At 41.8% G+C, this 27,172-nt stretch overlaps 1 protein-coding gene across 3 annotated transcripts in view; it reads left to right on the forward strand.

Annotated features, from left to right (window-relative positions):
- Nucleotides 1-508: 508 nt before the first annotated feature.
- map3k12 (mitogen-activated protein kinase kinase kinase 12) overlaps nt 509-27,172 on the forward strand; it is a 50,387-nt gene continuing 23,723 nt past the window's right edge. For 2 of the 3 annotated variants that reach the window (XM_042730570.1, XM_042730572.1), the window contains exons 1-7: nt 1,405-1,624; nt 8,940-9,460; nt 10,900-11,083; nt 17,823-18,014; nt 18,131-18,289; nt 25,566-25,724; nt 26,487-26,595. In XM_042730570.1, coding sequence (XP_042586504.1) covers nt 9,037-9,460; nt 10,900-11,083; nt 17,823-18,014; nt 18,131-18,289; nt 25,566-25,724; nt 26,487-26,595 — 1,227 coding nt within the window. In that variant the 5' untranslated portion in view covers nt 1,405-1,624; nt 8,940-9,036. Of the gene's footprint in view, nt 531-1,404; nt 1,625-8,939; nt 9,461-10,899; nt 11,084-17,822; nt 18,015-18,130; nt 18,290-25,565; nt 25,725-26,486; nt 26,596-27,172 lie in introns of those variants that run through there. The other variant, XM_042730571.1, reaches the window with a different exon arrangement.

The raw sequence follows: 27,172 nt of genomic DNA on the forward strand, positions 1-27,172 counted from the left end.
GCTAAATGACTACATGTATCTATTTTATTTATTAAGTCTATTATTATTATAATACATATCAATTAGTAACATTTCGTGCAGTCGTCGGTGTGTATCATATAGCTATTTCCATATCAAGTGTGATATGAATCATATCTATCGACGCAGCGTATAAACACCTTCGATCAAGAGAGCAGATTCTTAAACGCTTTTAAACGTGAATTTCATCAGAAGGTCACAGACACATCGCATGAGGCTTTGACATCATGTCCGCGCTGACTCTGACGCGCGCGCGCCCTAGCGCGGTGTCACAGCGCCGCGTGACGTCACTTCAGCACCGTAGAGGAGGAACAGCTCCTTCCGCTCGCCTAATGAAGCCCAAATCCGCGATCAGCAGTCCAGCCGACGGGATCCGGTGAAAGCACGCCGAGCCTGGAGAGCAGCAGCAGCGCTCGGTGACAGAGGAGAACGCGTTTACCGCGGAGGACCCCACAGCGGATACACCCGTCTCCTGACACCGCGACGGCAGCAGATCATCCTCCGGAGATACGGTACTTGCTCCCATCATCACCGCGCACGAAGCGACGCAGAGCTCGGGCCAGCCGCGGAGAGCGCTTTTAATCGAGACGCGGTTGTGTGTGTGTGTGTGTGTGTGTGTGTGTGTGTGTGGTGTGATGCTGGGAGCGCATCACTCGTTGCGGTAATTCACGCGTTCACACACGCCATTGACGCCACTGACATCACATCTGATCGAACGGTCCATTGACTGCAACTTTCATCCGCGTTGCGCGATGCTTTTGACTGCGAGGAATAGGTAACCTGACAAGATTGAAACAGCGTGTGACAGTGGGTTGCGTTACTGCAATCCATTGTAGAATGCAGAGAGCGACGGAACGCGGAGCGCGACCGATATGCGTTGCAGTAAGCAGGGCCAGAATGGATCGGTGCGCAAACAGCACATTCATCCAGCGTTGAAGATCATCATTTATTGCTTTGAGTAATGGGGTGAAATTAAGAATATCCAGCTCTGACAGCCTGGGGGAAATATTAATTAATGTCTTTTTGTTGGTTTTGATTGCTTCTGTTGTCCTCATTTGTCCTCATCAAGTCGCTTTGGATGAAAACATCTGCTAAATGACTACATGTATCTATTTATTTATTAAGTCTATTATTATTATAATACATATCAATTAGTAACATTTCGTGCAGTCGGTGTGTATCATATAGCTATTTCCATATCAAGTGTGATATGAATCATATCTATCGACGCAGCGTATAAACACCTTCGATCAAGAGAGCAGATTCTTAAACGCTTTTAAACGTGAATTCATCAGAAGGTCACAGACACATCGCATGAGGCTTTGACATCATGTCCGCGCTGACTCTGACGCGCGCGCCCCCTAGCGGTGTCACAGCGCCGCGTGACGTCACTTCAGCACCGTAGAGGAGGAACAGCTCCTTCCGCTCGACTAATGAAGCCCAAATCCGCGATCAGCAGTCCAGCCGACGGGATCCGGTGAAAGCACGCCGAGCCTGGAGAGCAGCAGCGCTCGGTGACAGAGGAGAACGCGTTTACCGCGGAGGACCACAGCGGATACTCCCGTCTCCTGACACCGCGACGGCAGCAGCATCCTCCGGAGATACGGTACTGCTCCATCATCACCGCGCACGAAGCGACGCAGAGCTCGGGCCAGCCGCGGAGAGCGCTTTAATCGAGACGCGATGTGTGTGTGTGTGTGTGTGTGTGTGTGTGTGTGTGTGTGTTTGATGCTGGGAGCGCATCACTCGTTGCGGTAATTCACGCGTTCACACACGCCATTGACGCCAATGACATCACATCTGATCGAACGCGTCCATTTACTGCACTTTCATCCGCGTTTGCGCGATGCTTTTGACTGCACGCGCGTAATAGTGTAATGACACGACGCGCGTGAAGAATCGTGTTGTGTGAGAACGCGTGCGTTTGTTATGCAATCCTGTCGTATTGTGCAGAGAGCGACGGAACGCGAGCGCGAGCGAGTGCGTTGCAGTAAGCAGGGCCAGCCCGTGGGATTGTGGGTAAATCACAAATAACATGTCCGTGAACATCAGGGGTTTTGTTTAGAATGGATGTAAATACAGACCTGTACAGTATATTCAGCTGCCCTGTCACCAGTTCACTTGAAATACATCGAGCAGCTCACCAAAAACAGCAGTGTGACAATGTCAAAACGGAATGTATAGATTTATTATAGAATTAGAAAAATGGTTTAAAATGGTTTTAGCTTAATATTTAAATATTGAATGTCAACTAAGCATTTAACCATGCAAAACAGTTATCTAGGCCAACAAAATCAATGTCAACAAAAAGTAGTGGAACAACAACATAACAACACAAAAAAAAAAAAAAAAAAAAAAAAATAGATGTAAATCTAAGCACTAAGCACTGAATATATGCACACCTCTTAGAGATCGACAAAGGTTCGTTTTTTAATGATGTGCAGCAGCGGTGGAGCTAGACTCTTATACATGTGGGGGCAAGGCTAATTCAGGGGGTCCATAGACCATGACAGAAAATCAGTGTATAACTCCAATCTGGCATTAAAAAAAAAAAATAGCATGAACAAATCCTATGATTGCTGATTACTTCACATTACCCCATTAGCTATACATTCTTACCGTAACTTGAAAACTGTTGGAATTGTATTGTAGGGTATTGGAACTTATTTCTCTTATTTCTATAATCTGATTAACCAGCGGTTTCGGCAAAAGATCTAACATTAACTTATACAGTGAATTTTATAAATATTGTTCAGGAAACCTAAAACTTCAGCTTACTTCCAACAGGACTGCCAACTTTTTGTTGGCCAATCAGATGTCAGGGGTGTCCAGTGCTCATATCAGTGCCACTGATGTGCAGATGAATTGCTCATAAAGTCAGATTATTTTTGAGAACACGATTACTGTTCTCATGCTGCAGTAAGTGCTGTCTTTGGCATCTGTCATCAGTCCTCCATTGTTTCACCGCCGGAGCAGATGTAGACAAGAATGTCTCCGATTAAGCGATTGAGGTGTTTTGTTATTGGATGTAATAATGAACATAGCAGTCGTCATTTACTCCCAACATCTGAGCTGCTGAAGACGCAGAGGATTAACATTACTTTCGTTTTTGAAGGGAATGCCCCCTGATCTACCTAAATGTGTCTATGTTTGTGCAAATCATTTGTGATCCAGCTTCACCTTCAGAAGAAGTGAGTATAAGGTTCTTCTATGATTCTTTGCAAATCACCTTTGCTAATAATGTGCTAGTCAGCCAGTTTTGCGGCTAAAAATGCAGCTAAATGTGGCTAAAGTAAACAGGACGGCTCGCCCCCCCCCATACAGAAGAGAGGGGTGGGGTCAGCAGAGCTCATTAGCATTTAAAGAGAAATGCAACAAAACTGGTTGCTTAAAGTAAAAAGTGTGTTTTTTACACAACCATTGAAACATTTTAACCAAAGTATGTTATAGAGTTTTCATTACAACCCTAAACAATTATATCAACTTGTGGAAAATGGGCATCCGATGACCCTTTAAGTTATTAGTCATTTGACATAATAAAGAGTTCATCTTTTACTTAATGTGTTGTTTGGCTTTTCTCAGTTATTAGTTGTTTAATTGTTATGAGTCATTTGAAACAATAAAGAGTTAATCTTTTACTGTTATATGTTATTTTGGCATGTCACTCACATTGCAGCAGTGCAAAAATGAATAATAATACAATAAATCAGCAGTAGTTAGTGTGAAAGTACTCTTGCACTGTACACATTCAGTATATGAAGAACAAAAAACATTCTTGCATCTGCAGTTATATTAAGACTATTTTATGCATATTTCCTCATATTGTCCCAGTCAGAATCAGAATCAGTTTACACATACAAGGAATTTGTTTTCGTGACAGAAGCTTCCGCAGTGTAACAGAATGACAGCGACAAAACAAAAAGTGTGATTTTGCCGGCCCTTTTGCTCACTCTGGATAAGTACAGTTCTTGAATAGAAGGGAGGGTTGTACCGATGATTCGCTCAGCAGTCCGGACTACCCTCTGTAGTCTTCTGAGGTCAGATTTAGAAGCTGAGCTGAACCAGACAGTTATTGAAGTGCAGAGGACGGATTCAATGATGGCAGAGTAGAACTGCTTCAGCAGCTCTTGTGGTAGGTTGAATTTCCTCAGCTGGCGAAGGAAGTACAACCTCTGCTGGGCCTTTTTAACAATGGAGTCAATGTGAATGTCCAACTTCAGGTCCTGAGAGATGGTGGTTCCCAGGAACCTGAATGACTCCACTGCAGGCACAGTGCTGTTCATGATGATGAGTCGGGGGAGAGCAGGGGGGTTTCTCCTGAAGTCCACTATCATCTCCACTGTTTTGAGTGTGTTGATCTCCAGGTTGTTGAGACTGCACCAGACAGCCAGCTCTTTAACCTCCTGTCTGTAGGTAGACTCGTCACCGTCCTGGATGAGACCGATGAGTGTGGTGTCGTCTGCGAACTTCGGGAGCTTGACAGAGAGGTCTTTAGATGTGCAATCATTAGTGTACAGGGAGAAGAGCAGTGGGGAGAGAACGCAGCCCTGGGGAGCTCCGGTGCTGATTGTACGGGTGCTGGATGTTTATTTTCCCAGCCTCACTAGCTGCTGCCTGTCTGTCAGGAAGCTGTTGATCCACTGACAGACGGAGGTGGACATGGAGAGCTGAGTTAGTTTGGGCAGGAGGAGGTTTGGGATGATAGAGATAAAGGCCGAGCTGAAGTCCACAAACACGATCCTCACATAAGTCCCTGGTCTGTCTAGATGTTGCAGAACATAATGCAGTCCACTGTTTACTGCATTGTCCACAGACCTGTTTGCTCTGTAGACAAACTGAAGAGGATCCAGTAAGGGTCCAATAATGTCCTTCAGGTGGGCCAGCACCAGTTTTTCAAATGACTTCATGACCACAGATGTTAGAGCCACAAGCCTGTAGTCATTTAGTCCTGTAATTTTGGATTTTTTTGGGATGAGGATGATGGTGGAGCATTTGAAGCATGAAGGGACTTTGGACAGCTCCAGTGATCTGTTGAAGATCTGTGTGAAGATGGGGGCCAGCTGGTCAGCACAGGATTTCAGACAGACTGATGTAACACAATCTGGGCCTGGTGCTTTTTTCCTTTTCTGCTTCCGGAAGACCTGGCACACCTCCTCTTCGCTGATCTGAATTGCAGGTGTGGGAGAGAGGGGGGTTGCAGGAGGTTTGAATGGTGTGAGCGGTTGTGAAAATCAAGTGAAAGTGAAAGTGACCCTTGCCAAGTATAGTAACCCATATTCGGAATTGGTGCTCTGCATTTAACCCATCCAAGTGCACACACACAGCAGTGAGAAGTGAACACACCATGAACACACACCCGGAGCAGTGGGCAGCTATATATCCAGTGCCCGGGGAGCAACTGGGGGTTCAGTGCCTTGCTCAAGGGCACTTCAGCCATGGGTATTGAGGGTGGAAGAGAGCGCTGTTCATTCACTCCCTTCCACCTACAACTCCTGCCAGCACCGAGACTCGAACCTGAGACCTTCGGGTTACAAGTCCAATTCTCTAACCATTAGGCCACAGCTGCCCCATTGTTTGGAGAGGTGTTCAGGGTGGGTTGCAAGAGGTGTGAATGGTGTGAACAGTTGTGTGGAGAGGTGTTCAGGGCAGGTGATGGGTGTTCTTTCAAACCTGCCATAAAACTCGTTCAGATCGTCCATTGTCCATATCAGTGGCAGCAGCTTCAAAAACACTCCAATCAGTGAGGTCAAAACAAGCTTGTAAATCCTGCTCTGCTTCATTAGTCCATCTTTTCACAGTCCTTACTACAGGTTTAGCTGATTTTAGTTTCTGCCTGTAGGTCGGTATAAGATGAACCAAACAGTGATCAGAGCGCCTCAAAGCTGCTCGTGGAACAGATTGATATGCATCCTTTATTGTGGTGTAACAGTTATCTAGTATGTTACTGTCTCTGGTGGGACATTTAACATGCTGTCTGTATTGTGGCAGTTCACGGGAGAGATTTGCTTTATTAAAGTCCCCAAGAATGATTAAAACAGAGTACGGGTGTTGTTGTTCTGTCTCTGTGATCTGATCAGCGAGTTTCTGTAAAGCTGAGCTCACGTGCGCTTGCGGAGGGATGTAAACACTCACCAGAATGAACGAGTGAAACTCCCGCGGCGAATAGAACAGCTTGCAGTTAATGAAGAGTTTTTATAGATCTGAACAGCACATCTTCTTTAACACTGTTATCTGTGCTCCACCTTTTGTTCATGTAAAAGCATGTCCCGTCGCTGCGTGATTTCCCCATTGATTCTGCATTGCGGTCTGCTCTGAACAGCTGAAAGCCCGGCAGATGGAGCACGCTGTCTGGAATGGCATCGTTTAGCCAAGTTTCCATGAAACACAGAGCAAAATCCTTATTTGTCCATAAAAGCACGGGAGAGCACAAGGAGTTCATCCGTTTTGTTGGGTAGAGAGCGGAGATTTGCCAGATGGATGCTAGGCAACGGCATTCGAAATCCGTGTTTTCTGAGTTTCACAAGCACACCAGCTCTCTTTCCTCGTCTTCTCGTCTTGAAGTGCATGATCAGCGCAGCTGCTTCACAGGCGAAAATGTCCAGCAAAACATCAGAATAGTTGAAAACCGGTAATATATCGGGAGATATGAGGTGCAGAATGTCCAGCAATTCGTCCCTGGTGAAACTGATTGCAGGAATATAACTAAAGACAGGACAAACTAACAAAAACACAAAAACAACTGCAGAGCATGTCACAGAGGCAGCCATCCTGTATCGGCACCAGCCTGTATCACCTATAGCAATGGTTTTCACCTGAGGGCCCACAACCCACTAGAGGGCACGAGAAAACCTAAAATTAATTTAACACAAGTTCTCCCATATTCTGTGATTGTTTCAGAGCAGCCCAAGTTGTTTCTTATTGGGCTGTGTTGAAGCTGCATGAGCCTATGATACACAAACTACAGCTCTCGGCTGGAAAAAGCAAACCAGTGTTGTGCTAGCAAAGTCTGATAGATGACGACTGTAATAGTGCATGTTCTCTTGCCGCACTGATCACTATAACATTGTATTTCTACTTGAACACAGTGCAATACATTCATGTAGTTGTCAAAATGAATGTACAGCGAGTGTTTTGGAGAAGTTGGTGAGGATCAGTGGTGTTTATGTACATATGGACATCAGATGCTTCAAACACAGACACTAAGGTTGTCACGATACCATAAATATATCCTAAAATACTATACCAGCTGAAGTATCAGGATACCATGAGGTATCATAATCCATTAATGAAAACAGACCAGGTTTTCCTTTAATTGCCAATAAGTGGCACTGAATCATTTCTTTCACTGATTCATTCAAAACAGATGATTCATTTAGAAACGAGGAATGGCTCAGTGAGTCATTTATTTGCCTGATTTGTTCAAAAACACAGAAACAAAACAGAACACCGCTGTGCTGTGTGTTGCTCGGAAAAGCACAGCAGTTCTGCTTTGTTTAGAACATCTGCAAAATACAGCAAAATACCATCTTTATTGACAATGTTGTGTCCAAAATGCTGTTTAATATGAACATTTTGTAAACTGAACTACTGTATAAAGTCACATTTGCAGTTGTGCTGATAATACGAAGAACAGCACTCTTGCTTGTACCATATTCCCGAACTATCATGTTATAAATAGAAAACCACTCATACAGGACCATTTTTTTAGAAGGATAACCGAGTGCATATGGCACTGTTGATGAATGGAATTGCATTCGTTATCAAAAGGGCGGTTCATCAGTGGGAGATTTTGAGTCCAAAAATGTATTTCACACATGGGTAGTTTGTAAAGTAGTGCTTTGTTTGACAAAGAATGGGCATGTTGCTGAAGTGATAATGATTCTTCTGAAAAAGGAATAAAAATCTAATTCCAGAAGTTAAAATCCCATTCGTTTTCCTCGATGGGGCATTGATTTTCAATGATAATTTATACACCCTTAAAAACAGAACTACTGTGAGTCATGAAGTTGTTAATCGATGATATTCGCATTTTGTTGAAGCCATCAGCCTACATTATTTAAACTTGTTATAACGTTTAGTTAAATAAGTTATTTAAGCTTGTGTTTTACAGCAGATTTCCTAGTGAAAAACTACATTACCCATGATTCTGCAGAGAGCTCTCCACCAATCAAAGCAAGCAATTGCACATCAGAATCACATCAGAAGAGCTCTTTATGAAGCACTGCAGATGATGTATGTCATTCACAATGTTTCGTGAGGAGCTTCGTCTTTTTGCCCGATTTTCAAGAACACAAATTAAGATATTTTTGATGAAATCAGAGAGCTTTCTCATCCTCCATAGACCCTCGCTACATAACTGAAATGCTTCCAGGCCCAGAAAGGTAGTACAGACATCTTTAAAACAGTCCAAGTGACATCAGTAGTTCAACCTTAATTTACGAAGCTGAATTAAAAGAAAACAAGCTACAAGAACAAGAAAAAGTTTGCAAAGAAAACAAGTTACATTGCTGTCTATGGAGGGTCATAGACCCCTTAGATTTAATATAAAAAATGTAATATAAAAATATCTTAATTTGTGTTCCAAAGATGAACGAAGGTCTTATGGGTTTGGAACAACATGAGGGTGAGTAATTAATGACTGAATTTTCATTTTTGGGTGAACTATTCCTTTAAATGTGCGTTTTTACTCTTTCCAACTTGAATTTGGTTGAGAACACTGTCTGAAAACAGTCTGCTTAGGTGGTTCCTACATACCTGAACAGATCCTCGCATTGTTGGTATTGATCCACACATGTTATCAGTGCACCATAATCACTACTTCTCCAGTACACTCCGCTATTTGATTGCCATTCATAGTAAGCAGTAAGCAGAATCATGCTCTTTCTCAGCACTCACGGCTTGTGTTTGATTGCTCTCTCCAGGTGTGTTGACGAGCAGCGCTGCTACAGAGCGAGTGGTGAGGGCCACTTTTCTTAAGGGTGGGTAGCGCAGTGGGCCACCCTCGCCCCTTCTGCCCCCATGGCTTGTGTCCATGAGCAACATGCCCCTTCCCCATCCCTCTCAGGGTTCAGCACCCCGCTCTCCGAACCCTCCTTCTGTCGGCCCGATTCGGAGGTGCCAGCGAGCACGCCAGACACCGAGCTCACCCCGACCCAGTGCGTGCTCCGTAATGTGCTATCCATTGACCCGGTGGGGGGCTGCAGTGGCACTCACACCCACAGCAACAGTCCCACCCTGAGTGACGAGCCCACCAACTTCTCCAACAGCGTGCTCAAGCTGCAGGAGGGCGGGGCAGAGGGCGGAGCCATGCGCAACCAGTCCGACAGCTTCCGGCTGCAGGCGGGTGGAGGAGGCTTTCTGGAAGGCTTGTTCGGATGCCTCAAGCCAGTGTGGACAATGATCGGGAAAGCCTACTCGACAGAGCACAAGCAGAGCCAGGAGGGTGAGTACGGCAGTCTGAAAACAGTCAGGGTGTTTTAATGTCGTTTTGGACGGGGATAATGGAATGTCCAACCCAGGCTCACTGGAAATACGTGCCTCCAAATACATTTCTGCATCACTGTTATTTTGTGCCTTACTGCATGTTTCCAGGCAGTTTCAAAGTAAAACGTCCAGTGAGTGGCGCTAAAGCGGAGGTTCAATTCGTGACCCTGGCATGTTTTTGTTATGTTGATATAAGCATCTATTGCTGTGTTTTTATTACGTTGCTTCAGGTACATATTGCGGTGGTTCAGAATTTGGATATCCAGGGAGTGTTGCTTAAAGTTAATGCTCTATCGTGTTGGAAATATCCCATACGACAAACCCAACCCTAAACCTACCCGATAGCGTTAACAAATGCAAAACTGGTATTAAAGCAGATTTTTTTGATGCAACTGTGCAATTTGAACCTCCTTATATGCAGGTTTGAATTGTTTTGTGGAACCATAGCTTCACAGGATTCGCACCCGAGCTCTTCACCTCTTAAGTTGAATGCCATACTGCATGAGCTACCGAACAAACCTTCTGAATATAAAACAGAGTGTCTATTTACACTAAATGCAAACAGCCCGCCTTGTTGGCAGAGGCTATTTACACTAACTCCACCCACCAAGGTGTGATTGGGGTAGACTACAAAAGATTCTCATCAAACATCAGTTTCAGTGGAGTAGATGATAAAGCACGTGCTTTTTGACGCGATCGACCCAAGTTTTTGACCACCTTTTCAAATCTCAAATCACATCAGAAAGGCATGTTTTTCAATAAAAATGAAGGAAATTATCAAAAAGTTGACAATAAAAATCGGGTACGGTTAGGGGTAGGTGTAGGGAGGGCTTTATCGTCCCAATAAGGTGGCATCCATCTAATAATTTGAATTAAAATTATAATTTATACTTAATACATTATTATTGCGTACTGTTTTATAATGTACTACAATACTAAAGTGCAGATAATTGGCACTATTTGCAATAAGTCGTATAAATAGAAGAAAATCCTGCTATGTTAACAAAGTGTAAATAGAATCTATAGCTATTTGCAATTAGTGTAAATAGCATACATCGCTAAGAAAATATTCTATTTTCACTTAGTGTAAATAGCCAGTGCAAATATAAAAACCCATACATATGAAGCTGGATATGTTACACTAACATTCAAAAGAAGTTAGTTTTCAAATGTCACAGCATGCTAAAATTGTTTTGAATTCATAACATGATATTCCTCAAGTAAATGTGTGAAAATTAGGCTTTATTAATCAAAAATGTGGACCTGTAAATCATACTTTGTGTGCAAAGGAATAAAAGTTTGGAGTTTAAAACTGAAATCTGCAGGTAGGTTTTTTCAGTTTTGCAGAAGTGTATTTAGGTATTTCTAGTGAGCCGATGTTGGGAATGTCTCTTCCAGAATCCTGGGAGGTGCCATTCGAGGAGATCTCCGAGCTGCAGTGGGTGGGCAGCGGGGCGCAGGGAGCTGTTTTCCTGGGCAAGTTTCATGGTGAGGAGGTGGCTGTGAAGAAAGTCCGAGACATCAAGGAGACTGAGATCAAACATCTGCGCAAGCTCAAACACCCCAACATCATTACCTTCAAGTGAGTGAATGCAAACATGCACACCAGCATCACCCTCATTATATAAAAGTATGATTATAAATAGTGTATTTTCCAGAAAATAAGTCGCCTCAGAGTGTCTGTGTCAAAATTGCATTGTTGAGAGACAAAAAAACACAGATAAGTCGCATCAGTGTATAAGTCACATGATGCTTGTTATTATTATATTCAAAAATTATGTAAAGTATCTTAAATTAAATGTTTACAAACATTATAAATACTATAAACATTGCCATAGTGCCATTCATTCTAACCAATAGACCATAACCAATTATAACGTACTGACGGTTTTCTGACATCATTTGTCGCATACGTGCTTTGTCGCAGTAACATACTGTACAATGGTGGAGGGAGATGAGACGCAACTGCGAGTAATTAAAATGTTCTTTATTTGACCCTCTAACTCTAGCACTCTCTATTCTAATTCTATTCTTAAAAAATAAATAAAAATTGTCCCTTTAAGACTTGCGCTCTGTTTATTTACTAACTGCTTACTAACACTAGATTTTCTAATCTTTTTGTATTCTATCTGTTTTCCTTTTATTTATTATACATTTAACAAAAGCAAAAAAGGCCTCTAACACTAGCTTTATCTATTTTTTTCTATTCTATCTGTTTTCTTTTTATTTATTATATAATTCAAAGAAATAAACCTTGCTACGTGTTCTGTGTTATGCAAATTGAGACTTGTTATAGTACTTGCATATCTTTGCTCTTTCGTTGATATTGATTGCTTCCATTGTCCACATTTGTAAGTCGATTTGGATAAAAGTGTCTGCTAAATGACTAAATGTAAATGTAATGTAAAAATGCTCCAAATACTTTAAAAGCTGACATCTGGGCACATTTCGGCTTTTATGAACAACCTGGTAAGCATGACCTGGAGAAGACACACACTGTGTGTAAATCATGTCACACACAAGGTGCAAGTTAAAATGTTTAGTTCATTTCGTTGTGCGGAAGCAACATGAAACTGCAGTCTAGCCTATTTTCAAAATAAGCTATGGATTCTCTCATTTTAAAAATAATATTACCGATCAAATAATTTATTTTGATTTACACTGTAAAGTTAAACAGAAAAAAGTAAAATGGTATGGTGCTTTACAACAGCTCTTGTTTCTGCATATTTCTTGATCAAAATTGTCAACATAAAAGTGAATAAAAACACAAGGTGACACTTGAAAGTAAATTTTTATAGGCTACAATTTAACAATATACCTTATTGCCTATAATACTTTTATTTCACAAACAAATTAGGAAAATAAAGCATTCGAGCATGCCTGCAGCACTTCAAAAAGGGACTACGTTGAAAATATTGATTTCCTGATTTCAGTTTTTTTTTAAACAAACTGATATCAATCATTAAATGCCAAGGTCAATCTTTGAGTCCATGCTGTTGTCAACTGATGCATTTTAAATTAAAGCATACCTTCCATCCAATACCCATAAAAGTAACAAAGCCTCAGTTTATCATGAAATTCAAACTATACTTCAAACTACATCATTTTGACGTTCTTTAATGTTTGATGACAAATCGTCGCGCCTCAGTTCAAGCAGCAGCCCTCTTTACTACTAGTTATAGCATGAAATAAACATCAGAAGGTATGTTAAAAGAAACATAAAATCTTACTGAAATGTATCACATCTCAGTGTTTCAGCTGCAGATAGAAATCATAAACAGCTTATACAGCCCAGCCCACCTCAAGCCATTCAGTTTCCATAAATAACTCTGGAGAGGAGCATTTCTATAAAGATTTGCACTAAATTGCATATTTTTATTTAATCTGTTTTGTTACTAAGTTATTTATTTTATGTTTGTGTCATTAAAACAAGTGTTCATGACAGTCAACCATTTAAATAATCTTGATCAGCAACGAATTGGAGCATCATCAGTCCATTAGGTAATTTAACGACGTCAAACACAATGTTTAGGTTACAACTGCATCTGTCTCTACTGTAAACTGATGTGTTTTTTTAATACAAGTCTCACACTGGTTACACTTAACAGCCCGAGAGATGGTATGAAAGCATGCTATATAATCTCATGCTATACAGTACATAATCCATAACCATTTGCCTTGTCATTTTAGTTTAAATATCCATTAGAGATCTCTTATAAAGTTGTTTTTACACACGTTTCCATAGTTGGATAAATTCCGCTTTTAGAATGTTACATCCGTAACAATGTTTTTTACTCCGAAATGCGAAAACAAAATAAATACTTATATATATTATTTTTACTCGAAATAAAATGGATCTGTTATGACCTGCAAAGAGCCCAATCCTTCTCCATTTGGTAGATACTGTTGCTTCTGGTTTGTGTGTTGTAATTCACAAAAAGTCTACAAAATATATTGTCTCTGAAAAATTGGTGTCTTTTTTTCATGTCCGTAACACAAGTGTATTTTCCTCACCTAAAATATAAAACAAATTTATAGACTAATATATTTCTGATGTCTGCACTGTGCACTCCTTTGTTAGGGGTTTAGAAAAATATAAACAGATGATTTTTATTTTTTTTTGCAATGAATTTATTTGCTATGAATATACAATTTTATTGCAAATTTTGACTGCAAACGCCACGTCCGTAATGCTAGAATGGCTCTTATATTACCTTACACATGTAAAAACCAACATTTTCTCATGTCATCCTTGATCTGCATTCAAGTTTAAATATATATATATATATATATATATATAAATCAGAAAGCAGAGTGGACTGGTGGACTGGGCAACGATTAATTTTTTTTTAATCGCGATTAATCGCATTATTGTCTGTGATTAATCACAATTAATCCCATTGCTATGCAGGTGCGTTGCACAAGATCCCGGGCCCTATGCATAGGCAGTCCTGATGGGCCCCCATGCCACCCCGCTCTGAAAATATATATTCCAGACTTTTCAAGGGCCCTCTCTTCCTTTGGGGCCCTGGTAATCAGTACTGGTTTTACCCCCAGTCCGACGCCCCTGTTGCTATGCACAAAACTAATAATGCATTCAAAAGTAGTGTATTGTGCAGTTTATTTCATTTAAAGGTTGGCATACTGCTTTATGAACAAAAGTGTAATAACATTTGGTTATAAAAAACTATAAACAAATAAGGTGCTTTTACAGCAGTGTTCCTTTTACATAGTAGCAGTTAAAATATTTATTGTAGCCTAAATCTCAACTTATAACATTAATGTAATTAAATGAAATATAAATCAAGCTATTTGTCACTGCCAGGACATTAAAGTTTTTATAGAAAATATTTTATAGTTTGTTATAGAAAAACAAGTTATGCTATTAGAGACGTGCACGATCGCGCGACCCATCGCAGCCAAGTGCAACACTTGATGGGCGGGTAGAGACACGCGTGTGCGGGATGCGGGAGAATAATTAGGGTGTGCTCACACTAGGCAATCTTAACCGTGCCGGAGTGCGTTTGACCCCCAAATGCCGGTTCGTTTGACTACAGTAGTGTGGTCGTTCCGTTTAGCAGTCCCTGGCTCGGTTGGAAGAGTTGGGCAAGATCGCGGTTCAGTTATATATAGATCAGTGAGTGTGAGCACTAACCGCGCCGGAGTGCAGATCTTCTGAAACGCTGAATGATTGCGTGAATATTTCTAAGCAGCAAAAGCGATAGGCCTTTAAAGCAATATATTGCGAGGGACGTGTGTTACTGCGTCCAATGACTCAAAATAATAAACCACAAAGTTAACAAAACGATGCTGTCTGCACGTGCTATGGGAAACTTCCTATTTCCAACTTATAAAGTCATGATTACAAGCTCGTTTTATTCTTTTCTGTTAAAAAAACAGTGGACAGTGGTTTGTGACTGTTGATGCCTAATTTGATTGGGAACATCCCCTCCTGTGACACATGATTTGTCTGTATGTGTATTCAGAGCCAGTGAGCAACGGACTTCTTTCATAATAATAAAAAACTGCGTTAATGCGCGATAAAATAATTGTCGGCGTTAATCAGTTAATGCGTCAATGCGAAAATAACGCGTTAACTTGCCCAGTCCTAATATATATAGATAGATAGATATATATATATATATATATATATATTGTCACGGGGTGAAGAAACACTCGACAAGAGGTGCGTGAATTAAATGCCCCGGAGGGTGGGTTTATTGATAAGTGAAGGGTGCCTGGTGAAGTGTCCTGATCCGCTTTCTGCTGGTTGGTGCTTCCCGTGTGCTCTCCGTGCTCTTCGGTGCCAATCAAGGTGAAAGTGGGTGTCCTGACGTTCTCCAAAGTGTGTGGGCTGTCGGTCACTCGCTGCTTTCTGTGAAGGAAGGAGAGGGGGATTAGACCAGTGTTGCATTCGGTTCGAGAACTTCCTCTGAGTGAAACATGTGCTCCTTTTAAATGTGCTGGCTGATGGGGAGCAGCTGTGACCGATCAGCCGGTGACGAGGACGTGCAGGTGTTTTGCTTTGGTTTCCAGGGCGACGCTGACTCCTCTGGGAGTGCCCGTCACAATATATATATATATATATATATATATATATATAAAATAAGAAGAAGACTTTTTGATTTTTCTCCCATAGATATGGAAGCTAAATATAATTGACACCCCACTGGCCTGCACTCACACTTTAGGCTGATTTATACTTCTGCGTCGGACATACGCCGTAGGCTGTGCATTGGTTTTCATTTATACTTCTGTGTCGTTGTCCACGTCAACATGCAATACACATGCAAACCACTAGTATACAGTGTCCATAGGCATGCTGCTGGTGTAACCCACATGGACCACGGCAAAAGCTGAAGAAGAAGTGGCTTGTTGGAGAAGCATTATAGCCATGACTGCAGCAAATAAATATCAATTTAATTTTTTTTTATTTCAAACTACAAAAAAGAGACGACAACGGGACAGGCGTTCTTTCAAATCTCCACAAGGATTTGTAACGTACCATGGCAGAACAACTGTATATCGTGGACAACAAAGTGATGTAATGCTACGTTTTATAATAAATGATAATACACTTGTTCTTTGCTTTGTTTTATTTTAAATAAGAAGGTATAATATTAAAATATATTAAAGTGCAAAAAACACACACAAAACTCAAATACACATGGAGGGAGGGGTACTAGGAGACCAATCACAATGCTTGCAGTCCGCGTAGATTTGACACACTGTGACAGTTTTGGAGAGGTGCACGTCAGGCTACTATGCACAACCTATGGCATAGCTACGGCGTAGTTTCGACACAGAAGTATAAATCAGCCTTTAGGTTGGCAGATTGCTGTGCTGTTCAGACTGCATGACTTGATTGTCTGTCTTGAAGTAGTTGTGGTGTTCACACTACGCAACAATACATAAATGATCCGCAACAGGGGGTGACACACTACACGACCTGACAACAACTCTGTCACCCAACAACTCTACACAATCCCAAACCATGTTTTGTCACAAAAAGCACACACAATAAGTTGAATGGGAATGACACGATTATTTGATTATTTGAAAATATTGGGAAGAAATTAGTGCTGCAAGCTGCTTGCGTGATGATCTGTTCTGAAAAAAATTTGCTCCATTTCGTCTACAAACATTTCTTAAAGCCATATTGCTGCTGCTGTTTTTCTTCCGCTGACCTCAATCCATGTCTTGCTCTCTCATTGGCAGTAGCTTGTCGAGACACCTGACACCATGTTGTGTCTATTCGGCCAACGGGTCCAGATATTTAGCATGCTAGATATTTGTTTGCTGTCTGCGAGGTGCCAGCAATGCATCAGTGAGTCTCTTTGATGCGTCATTGAGTAATAAAGATTGGCAAGCGCTGATTACCCACTGATTTTCCCCCGATCATAGTCCGACCTGTCTGCAAACTCATTAACTTGCAAATCGGGCTTAAAATCCTGTTGTGTGAACTTATCCTTACAATTCCTGTTCATCAATAAGGTGAGAACCAGACCTGTTAGATGAAACAATGCTTGCACAACCGTCCAGTAGGTGGCGAGATGCATCAGGACGTAAATCACCATTAAACAGAAGAAGATGAAAGAATAAATATTTTCGTCATGTCTTCAAGTGCACCCAGGAAACTCATATACATCAGGCATTTGTTACAACATGTCTCCCATTCAATTCGGATGCATAACACAGAAGTAGGGTGTCTAATCAAGCTCTTGCATAGTTCAGCTCCTGCACTTCAGCACAGCATGGAAGTGTGTAGTGATCCTGAAGACCATGATTACTGATCTTGACCCTTGAGGAGCAGGACTGGACACACCTGGCCTAAAATAACAAATAATTTTTTAATCTTATTAAATGTGTCATTTTTTGTGCCAAATTGTAATATATATATCGAGTAAACTTTGCTGTGCTCTACTTAGAGACGTGCAGTGGCTCATCTGTGACTTTGTTTAGAACTATGGTTGTTGAGGAAAATAGGACAATATTAATAAAAATAAGTTATTTGTTTATTTATATCTATATATTAATATTTACTTGTTTATAAAACTGTTGTATAGAATTTATATCACATCTGCAATTGTGCTGATATTCGGGGAAAACAGCACTCTTGCTCATATGATGTTGATTAACTATATCATATGTTATAATAATAATATATGAAAATAATTTGGTGGCATTATTATTAATCATGTTGGCATTTTTGCCCCGGCAATTTCCAACTCTGCTTTCTGATAATCCAAATTCAATTTGACAGGCTGCAAAGAAACAGCAGCTCATGTTAAGCTCTTTCACTCTGTAATCTTGTGTTTTAGGGGCGTGTGCACGCAGGCTCCGTGTTACTGCATCATCATGGAGTACTGCGCGCAGGGCCAGCTCTATGAGGTGCTGAGAGCCGGCAGGAAGATCATGCCATCCCTGCTGGTGGACTGGGCCATGGGCATCGCAGGCGGCATGAACTACCTCCACCTGCACAAGATCATCCACAGAGATCTCAAATCACCCAAGTATAATGCTGCTGTAGCCTCATTAGCTGAGACCCTCGTTTATACCAAACCACACAACTGTGCAAAGCAATAGCAAACTGAAAGTGTGCCTTATACACGTATCTTCTCTCTGTCAGTATGCTGATCACACACGATGACCTGGTGAAGATCTCAGACTTCGGCACATCTAAGGAGCTCAGAGAAAAGAGTACCAAGATGTCATTTGCAGGCACTGTGGCCTGGATGGCACCCGAGGTGATTCGGAACGAGCCTGTGTCTGAGAAAGTGGACATCTGGTATGATCATTCGTAATCACTGGGTCTGGGAGTATTCAGGTTCATAGGGTACATATTCCTGCTCCAGTGTACTAATATGCACCTTTTAGTAGGGATGATATAAAAATCTTACAATGCTATAATATAATATAATATAATATAATATAATATAATATAATATAATATAATATAATATGAAGTCCACGAAATCATATTTATTGCATTTTTTTTAAAAAGATGAAAAAAATTAAATTTTGTACATTAATCTAAATTAGTCTGTACATTAGTCTAAATTACATTCACATTGGTTTTTAAGAAAGCCAATCAAATTAGAATATAATAATAATAATAATAACAACAACATCAATGACAGTAGGAGTCATATATTGTAAAACAATTGCACTATAAAATACATGAAAATTAGTATTTTTTATAGGTATATTATTTTTGCTTTACACTGCAGTAAGGAAATTACAATACTTTTTTCCTAATTTCTACACTTGAGAGATATTTTAAATTTGGACTGCATTTAAACCGCTAGCTGTCAGAAATTCATGCTGCACTTTTAATCTTTTATTTTGAAGGAAAACTCCAGCTTCAGTGAAAATGTATACAAAACTACGTCTCACTTCAAATCTAGTGAAAGGCTGTAATCATCTGTCGTGGAAATAAAGCATAACTGGTGTCTGTTTCGTACACAAACGCGCGCTTAACTCACAGAATGTATGATAAACAAGTTCATTGTATTCATTCAGTGTGAACGTAGCCTTTCTTAGGCACGGAAAACACCGGCTCACAAGCTGATTGCCTCAACAATGTGTGCACTTCGCTTTGAAACGCTCAGCGCAAACAGACTTGATGAAGGGATTAAGACATGTTATGCTTTCAGTTTTAGTTAATTTGACAGATACTGTCCCAAAGCATAATGGCCCAAAACACAACTTTAAAGACCTTTTATGTAAGAATGAGAAGTTTAAATATATTTAAATAACCACTTTTTGCCATTTCATCGTTTTATATCATCACGTGACCATGACAATTTCGACATTTCGTGATTTTGCTATTGCGATATCACGATATTGATAACATCGTTACATCCCTACCTTTTAGGGGTAGATAAGGTACATAGTCTTCCTTTTAAGGGTGCTGCCCCAGTGACAAGCTGTTTTTTTATTACTTATGATTTGTTTATGATTTACTTTTGGCGTTTTTGCCTTTATTGTGATAGGACAGTATTAAGACATAAAGTAAAGTGGGAGAGAGAGGAGGGGTGGGATCGGGAAAGGTCCGCGACCAGGGATTTGAACTTTTACGGGACCAACGAGAAGAGAGGCATCCATTTGCAGGCTTTATTTAACAAGAGTGTGGTCAAAACAGGCAGGGATCGATAATAGCGAACAGTGACAGACTAAGCAAGACAGAGGAGTAATCCAGTTCAGGTAGCGGTCGATTGGGGACAAACAAAAAACAGCAGGCAAGGCAAGAGAATAATCCAAACAACTGGCATGATATACAAAAACACGACCAGGCTAGACAGGGCAATGACTTGACTGAACTAGGAAACTGGCTCCGTAATTATGCTTTCAGCAGAACAGTGATACAATACTCATACTCATACAATATTCGGCAGTGAATGGTTGTTTGAGACTGATTCTTATAGTGGGTGTAATTGGCTGCAGGTGTATACGTAATCAGTGAAATGGAGCATGGGAAATGTAGTGCATGGTGACATGTGTAAGTCTGTGTAGTGTGAGAGTCAGTATAATCAGAAGGCTACCCCTGGTGGCGAGCAGACAGAAGAATACGGACCGGATTCATGACAGAGTCCCCCCCCCCAAGAAGGGCGGCTTTCAGACGCTCCCAACATAGTACAATCCAGGAGGGTGGTGGAGAGGAGGCGGAACAGGGGGAGGGGACAGAAGGCCAGGTCCATGTGGAAGTGAAGGGACAGGGGACTGAGGCAAAGCCAGCAGAGCAGAATGCCAAGGCAGAGCAGGTAGCCAGGATGGAGCCGACAGAGCAGGAAACCAGGGTGGAGATGTCAGAGCAGAAAGCCGGGACAGAACCGGCAGAACAGGTGGCACCGAAGACCATCACAGCAGAGCAGACGAGTCGAAGATCCCCACGGCGGAGTGGAAGACCACCAGATCCAGTTTGAAGACCACCACTGTGGAGCAGAAGACCACCAGACATGAGCAGATGGAGAAGAAGACCACCAGACCAGAGCAAACGGAGCAGAAGGCCACCACGACGGAGCAGATGGAGCAGAAAACATCCACAGCAGAGCAGATGGAGACAGAGCAGAAGACCAGCTGGGTGAAGCAGATGGAGCAGAAACCCATAGCAGAGACTGGGACCTGGGGAAAGCTGAGACACAAGAGATAGACAGTGCAGATACAGCCTCAATGACCGAGGCAGGGAACACAAAAAGTTTATCAAAAGTTTTCCTGGTGACAACTGAATGGGCAGAGAGTTCATCAAAAGGCTCACTGACTGAAATAGGATAAACAAACTGTTCACACTCAAGCTCAGTGTTTGAAACTGAACAAACAAACAGTTCATAATTAGACTCCTTCGTAGGAACTAGACAGACAAATTGTACAAAATTAGACTTATTGAGGGACACGGGACTGGCAGATAATTCAGAAACAGATTCATTAGTAACATTAGAACAGACAGACGGTTTGAAATCAGACTCATTGACAGAAACGGGACTGACAGAAAGTTCATTAGACATATTACTTGAAGCGGGGGCTACAGATAATTCAACGTTGATTGATTATGCCTAACCAGGCTGACACTTCACACTCAGATTCATTAGTGGGAACTGAACGATCAGATAGTTCACTTGTGGTCTCTCTGGCAATGACAGGGTTAACAGCACATACAGAAAGTTAATTTACAGTCTTAGTAGCCGCGACAGGCGGGGTTGAGAGTTCCAAAATGGTCTTTATGGTTGGGTCGAGACAAGACACAACTTCATGGATGACCTCTGTGGTAGGTTCAGGACAGAACGAGAGATCAGGGGCAGCCTTTCTGGCTGTAACAGGACAGGCTGGAAGTTCACTGACAGTCTCCTTGCCTGTGACAGGACAAATTAAGAGATCAGAAACAGCCTTCCTAGCCATAACGGGACAGGCAAAGAGCTCAGAAACAGCTTCCTTGAAAATGACAGTGTAATTTGAGAGCTCATGGTCGGCCTTTTTGGTCATGGCAGGGCAAACAGTGAGTTCAAGAAAGACCTTGACAGGTTCAGAGAAGGACAAATGTTCATAAGTGGGTACCACTGACACCTCTGGAGGTTCTGTAGAAGATGCCGCCACCTCTGGAGGTTGTACAGCGGTACCAACAGGAAACAGGGAGAGTTTATTAACATTCTCCTTAACAGGAAAGGTACGGAGTTCAGCAACGGTCCCTTTGACCATTACAGGACAGACTGAGAGTTCATAAATGGCCCCCATATCCGTGACAGGTCAGACAGAGAATTTACAGGCGGTCTCCATATCCATGACAGGACAGTCAAAGAGTTCATAAATGGCCTCCTTGGCAGTGGCTGGGCAGGCAGAGAGTTCATAAATGGACATCCACTGACACGTCTAGAGGTTCTACAGCAGTAACATCAGGAAACAGGGAGAGTTCAGTAACGGTCTCAGAATCAGAATCAGAAAGAGCTTTACTGCCAAGTATGCTTGCGCATACAAGGAATTTGTTTTAGTTACATAAGCACAGTACACAGAGACAACAACAACACACAGACAAAATAAATAAATAAATAAATTCTCCTATGTAAATATAAATAGACAAATATTGAAAAGAAAATCAAAAAATAAATAAATTGTGCTATAGATAATGGAATAGAATAGAGTGAGATGCAGGGATGTACCAGGATGGAGGTGGTAACAAATAAATATGAGGTTATTGCACATTTTAATTGCATAAGTGGGGAACATTTAACTGTTCATGAAGTAGATTGCCTGGGGAAAGAAACTGTTCTTTTGCCTGGCTGTCCTTGTATTTGCGGCTCTGAAGCACTGGCCAGATGGCAAAAGTTCAAAAAGGGGATAACTTGGATGTGAGGGATCCAGAGTGATTTTCTAAGCCCTTTTCCTCACTCTGGGTGTATACAGTTCTTGAAGGGTGGGTAGGGGAGCACCAATAATCTTTTCAGCATTCCGAACCGTTCTCTGTAGTCTTTTGATTTCTGATTCTGTAGCTGAACCAAACCAGACAGTTATTGAAGTACACAGGACAGACTCAATGAAGGCTGAGTAGAACTGTTTTAGCAGCTCCTGTGGCAGGTTAAACTTCCTCAGCTGGCGAAGGAAGTACAACCTTTTTTGGGCCTTTTTAATAATGGAGTCAATGTGATTGTCCCACTTCAGGTACTGAGAGATGGTGGTTCCCAGGAATGTGAATGACTGCACTGCAGCCACAGTGCTGTCTATGATGGTGAGTGCAGGGGGGTTTCTCCTGAAGTCCACTATCATCTCCACTGTTTTGAGCATATTGAGCTCCAGGTTGTTAAGACTGCACCAGACAGCCAGCTGCTCAACCTCCTGTCTGTAAGCAGACTCGTCACCGTCCTGGATGAGACCGATGACTGTAGTGTCATCTGCAAACTTCAGAAGCTTGACAGAGGGGTCTTTAGAGGTGCAGTCATTGGTGTACAGGGAGAAGAGCAGTGGGGAAAGAACACATCCCTGAGGGGCACCAGTGTTGCATCTGTTTGACATGAATTTCCCCAGTCTCACTAGCTGTTGCCTATCCGTAAGAAAGCTGGTGATCCACTGACAGATAGAGCTAGGAACAGAGAGCTGGGTCAGTTTGGTCTGGAGGGCTGTTGGGATGATAGTGTTGAAAGCCGAACTAAAGTCCACAGACAGGATCCTCACGTAAGTCCCTGTTTTGTCCAGATGTTGCAGGAGGAAGTGGAGTCCCATGTTGACTGCATCATCCATGGACATGTTTGCTTGGTAAAGCAAACTGCAGGGGGTCCAGTAAGGGTCCAGTAATGTCCTTCAGATAAGCCAGAACCAGTTTTTCAAACGACTTCATGGTGACAGACGTTAGAGCCACAGGTCTGTAGTTGTTAAGTCCTGTTATCTAGGGTTTCTTTGGAACAGGGATGATGGTGGAATGTTTGAAACAGGAAGGGACTTCACACAACTCCAGAGATCTGTGAAAATATGGGGGCCAGCTGGTCAGCACAGATTTTCATACAGGCTGGTGTAACACCATCTGTGCCTGGTGCCTTCCTTCTTTTGTTCTTCCTGAAGACCTGGCGCACATCATTGCTCTTTAACTGCAACACAACAGGTTGAGAGTGCATTGCTGGGCACCACCACCACGCAAGGAGCTGAAGTGAGCGTCTCCGCCTCGGGAGGTTCTGTGGTGGTGTATGCAGCCCAAACATACCATAAAGCGATCCACATCAAGGGAAGACAGGGGAATCAGTTCAGGAACAGGAAGGCCAGAGTGATTGGATTTGGGGATACCAGCTGGCCGTGCAGACACCAGCGGTGCATCCCTGACACTGGATACCAGACTGGGATACTGAAAGACTGACCTTGATAATCTGGGTGCAACAGACAGGACGTGACGTGACTCTGGATGATCAGCTGTGATGGGACGTGACTCTGGATGATCACTTGTGATGTGACGTGACTCTGGATGATCACTTGTGATGTGACGTGACTCTGGACGAATAGCTGAGACATGACGTGACTCTGGACGAACAGCTGAGACGTGACGTGACTCCGGAAGATCAGCTGGGATGTGACTTGACTCTGGAAGATCAGATGAGACGTGGCGAGACTCTAGAAGATCAGCTAAGATGTGACGATGCTCTGGCAGATAAGCTGAGACGTGGCGAGACTCTAGAAAATCCTTTGAGATGTGACGATGCTATGGAAGGCTGTGACTTGACTGGACTCAGGAAGATCAACTGTGACTTGACTTGACTCATGAAGATCAACCGTAACTTGGCTAGACTCATGAAGATCAACTGTTACTTGACTTGATTCATGACGATCAGCTGTGACTTGACTTGACTCATGAAGATCAATTGAGACATTAACAGGCTCTGATGTGGCAGCTGCAACATAACTGGGGTCTAGAATGACTGCCATTACGTGACGATGCTTGGATATGACAGCTGTTACATGACGGGGCTCAGGACTAGCAGCTGTGACATGACGGAGTTCTGCTGACATAGCCATTACAGGGACGGGCTTTGTTGTCGCCGCCATTACATGCACAGGCGCGGTATCACACTCCTCCTCCGCGACTCCCACAGTGAACAAAGAGCCAGCAGACAGTCAAGCATAGTCCATAAAGTCCTTTAAACTACAGTTAAACTTTCCTTCAGGTAACCATGATTTCATGGGTTAATTTAGTCCGAAACGAAAAATGTCTTTTAATGCGACCTTGTCAAAAGGTAGCCTATAAGATAAATCACAGAACTGAGTAGCGTACTCCTCAATTGGTAAACTCCCTTGTTGCAGGTCGAGCAGCTGTTTGACTGGGTCCATAGTTAGCCCGGATAGCTCCATAAACGCCACTGGATCCATGTTGGCCGAGTATTCTGTTACGGGACCAGCAAGATAAGAGCAATATGGATCCATTTGCAGGCTTTATTTAACAAGAGCATGGTTGAAACAGGCAGGGATCGATAATATCGCACATTGACAGACTAGGCAAGACAGAAGAGTAATCCAGTTCAGGTAGAGGTCAGTCGGGGACAAACAATAACCAGCTGGCAAGGCAAGAGAAAAATCCAAACAACAGGCAAGATATCCAAAAACACGACTAGGCTAGACAGGGCAACAAAACAGGCTATCAGATAAATGGCATCCAATACTGGTGACGTGGAAGTCTTTGCAGTGTGAGAGTCAATATAACCAGAAATGGGAAATGTAGTCCATGGTGACGTGGAAGTCTTTGCAGTGTGAGAGTCAATATAATCAGAAGGCTACCTCTGGTGACGAGAATGAAACGCAACAGTGCTACATTTCCACGAGGCTATCAGCGTGACATGACGAGCTGTTTCACACTGAAAAAAAAAAAACGAAAAAAAATAAACCTCTAACTCTAGAACTTTAGTGTAAAAAGAATACAGTTTTACAGATTTAACTAATATATACAGTAAAAAAAATAAAAAAATTCCCACATTGTCTAATATGATCACAAATGTTGGCGTTTTTCTCTTCAGCTGGAATTATTGTTCAAGCCAAGCCCATGGGGCTCATAAAAGAAACAAGTCTTTTGAATATTGTGCTGTGATATGTGGCATCCACAGGTCGTTTGGTGTGGTGCTGTGGGAGATGCTAACCGGTGAGATCCCGTATAAAGACGTGGACTCCTCCGCTATCATATGGGGTGTGGGAAACAACAGCCTGCAGCTTCCTCTTCCTGAAAGCTGCCCTGATGGCTTCAAAATCCTGCTCAGACAGTGCTGGTGAGAAACCAAGAAAGAAAGAAAGCATGCTGAAGTGTACTGAATGTGCAATTGTAGTAGATTTTATAACTGTACTGCAGATAACATGTTAATGGTAAAAAAGCCACTTGAGTGAACTTACAGAGACATGCACTGTTATGACTATGTTTCTTAACAGACTTTTAAATGCAGTTTGTAATAATGGCAAATGCAAAGTTTTACTTCAAAGTTTTAATAATCTTTTGTCGTGTTTAAGAAAAGTACACTTATTTTGATGTGCTGACCAACATACTAAAAGCACATGCAAAGCACTGTAATATAATTGTAACTGTAGTGTGTTCTTTAATATGTAGTGTAAATATACAAAATTGCAACTTCCTCATTAAAAATGTCTAATTACAAATATATTTAAATACAAAGTTCAACAGAACTGATGTACGTATATGTACACTTTAACCATATTTCAAAGACTATAGAAGTAATTATGAAATTATATATAAAAATGTTATGAAGTCCTACTTAAGTTCAGCTAATTACATTTAATATAAATTTAAACTATAATAAATTTACATGCAATTTAAATGTACTTCAATGTCCGAAAATATTTAATTCAATTTGTACTTAATGTGCATTTTTTCACAGGGACAATAAAGGAAGTAGGAAGACAAGAGAGAGTTATGTGGAAATAGATTTTCCCTCTGGAAAATGTCAAGGAAAAGATCCAATAAGTAGAAACTGTTTAAGTGACTGATAGTAATTTGTAATGCTAATTTGTGTATGTAGGAACTGCAAACCCAGGAACAGGCCATCGTTCCGGCAGATTCTGCTGCATCTGGACATCGCGTCTGCAGACGTGCTCTCCACTCCACAGGAGACCTACTTCAGATCTCAGGTGAGTTGCTCAGTCACCTCTGTACAACCACACCAGAGTCATGTGTCACGAAACAGAGAGCATGTACTTCTGTTTGCCTAAGAATGGAACAAGAATAAGTATGTTGAAAGTCTAGTTCAAAACACCTGCAAGGATCCTGGAAATGCACTAAATGCTGGAAATGCTAAATGCTTTTTACAAAAAATGTCATGTAGTGTAACCCCTATGATAAATGTTATAGTATATTTCCCTGACACAGTGCAATTATTTTAATTAGTATTTTTCAGGGTAAAAAGTATTTTTTAGGAGAATCATGAATTAATATTAGAATTACTATAATTTAAGTTTTTGGAGTGTCACAACATGACATTTTACAATCTGAACCAGACATGTACTGGCCATTGGGAGCACTGAGACATTCCCGAAGCAAGGTAGACCTCCCTTGTGTTAGGTGCTGTTTTTAAATTACAGCGCATGCCAAACTGCAAAAAGCAAATCGCCTGCTCCAAAAGTGTGAAGGGGCGCTACCTATGCATCTGCCAGCTGTGGACAAAAGCAGAGCGGGACCTGCACAGCGCTGCGGCAAATACAGTGCAAG

Source organism: Cyprinus carpio, chromosome B9 (genome assembly GCF_018340385.1).
Source record: "Cyprinus carpio isolate SPL01 chromosome B9, ASM1834038v1, whole genome shotgun sequence".
Lineage (NCBI taxonomy): Eukaryota > Metazoa > Chordata > Actinopteri > Cypriniformes > Cyprinidae > Cyprinus > Cyprinus carpio.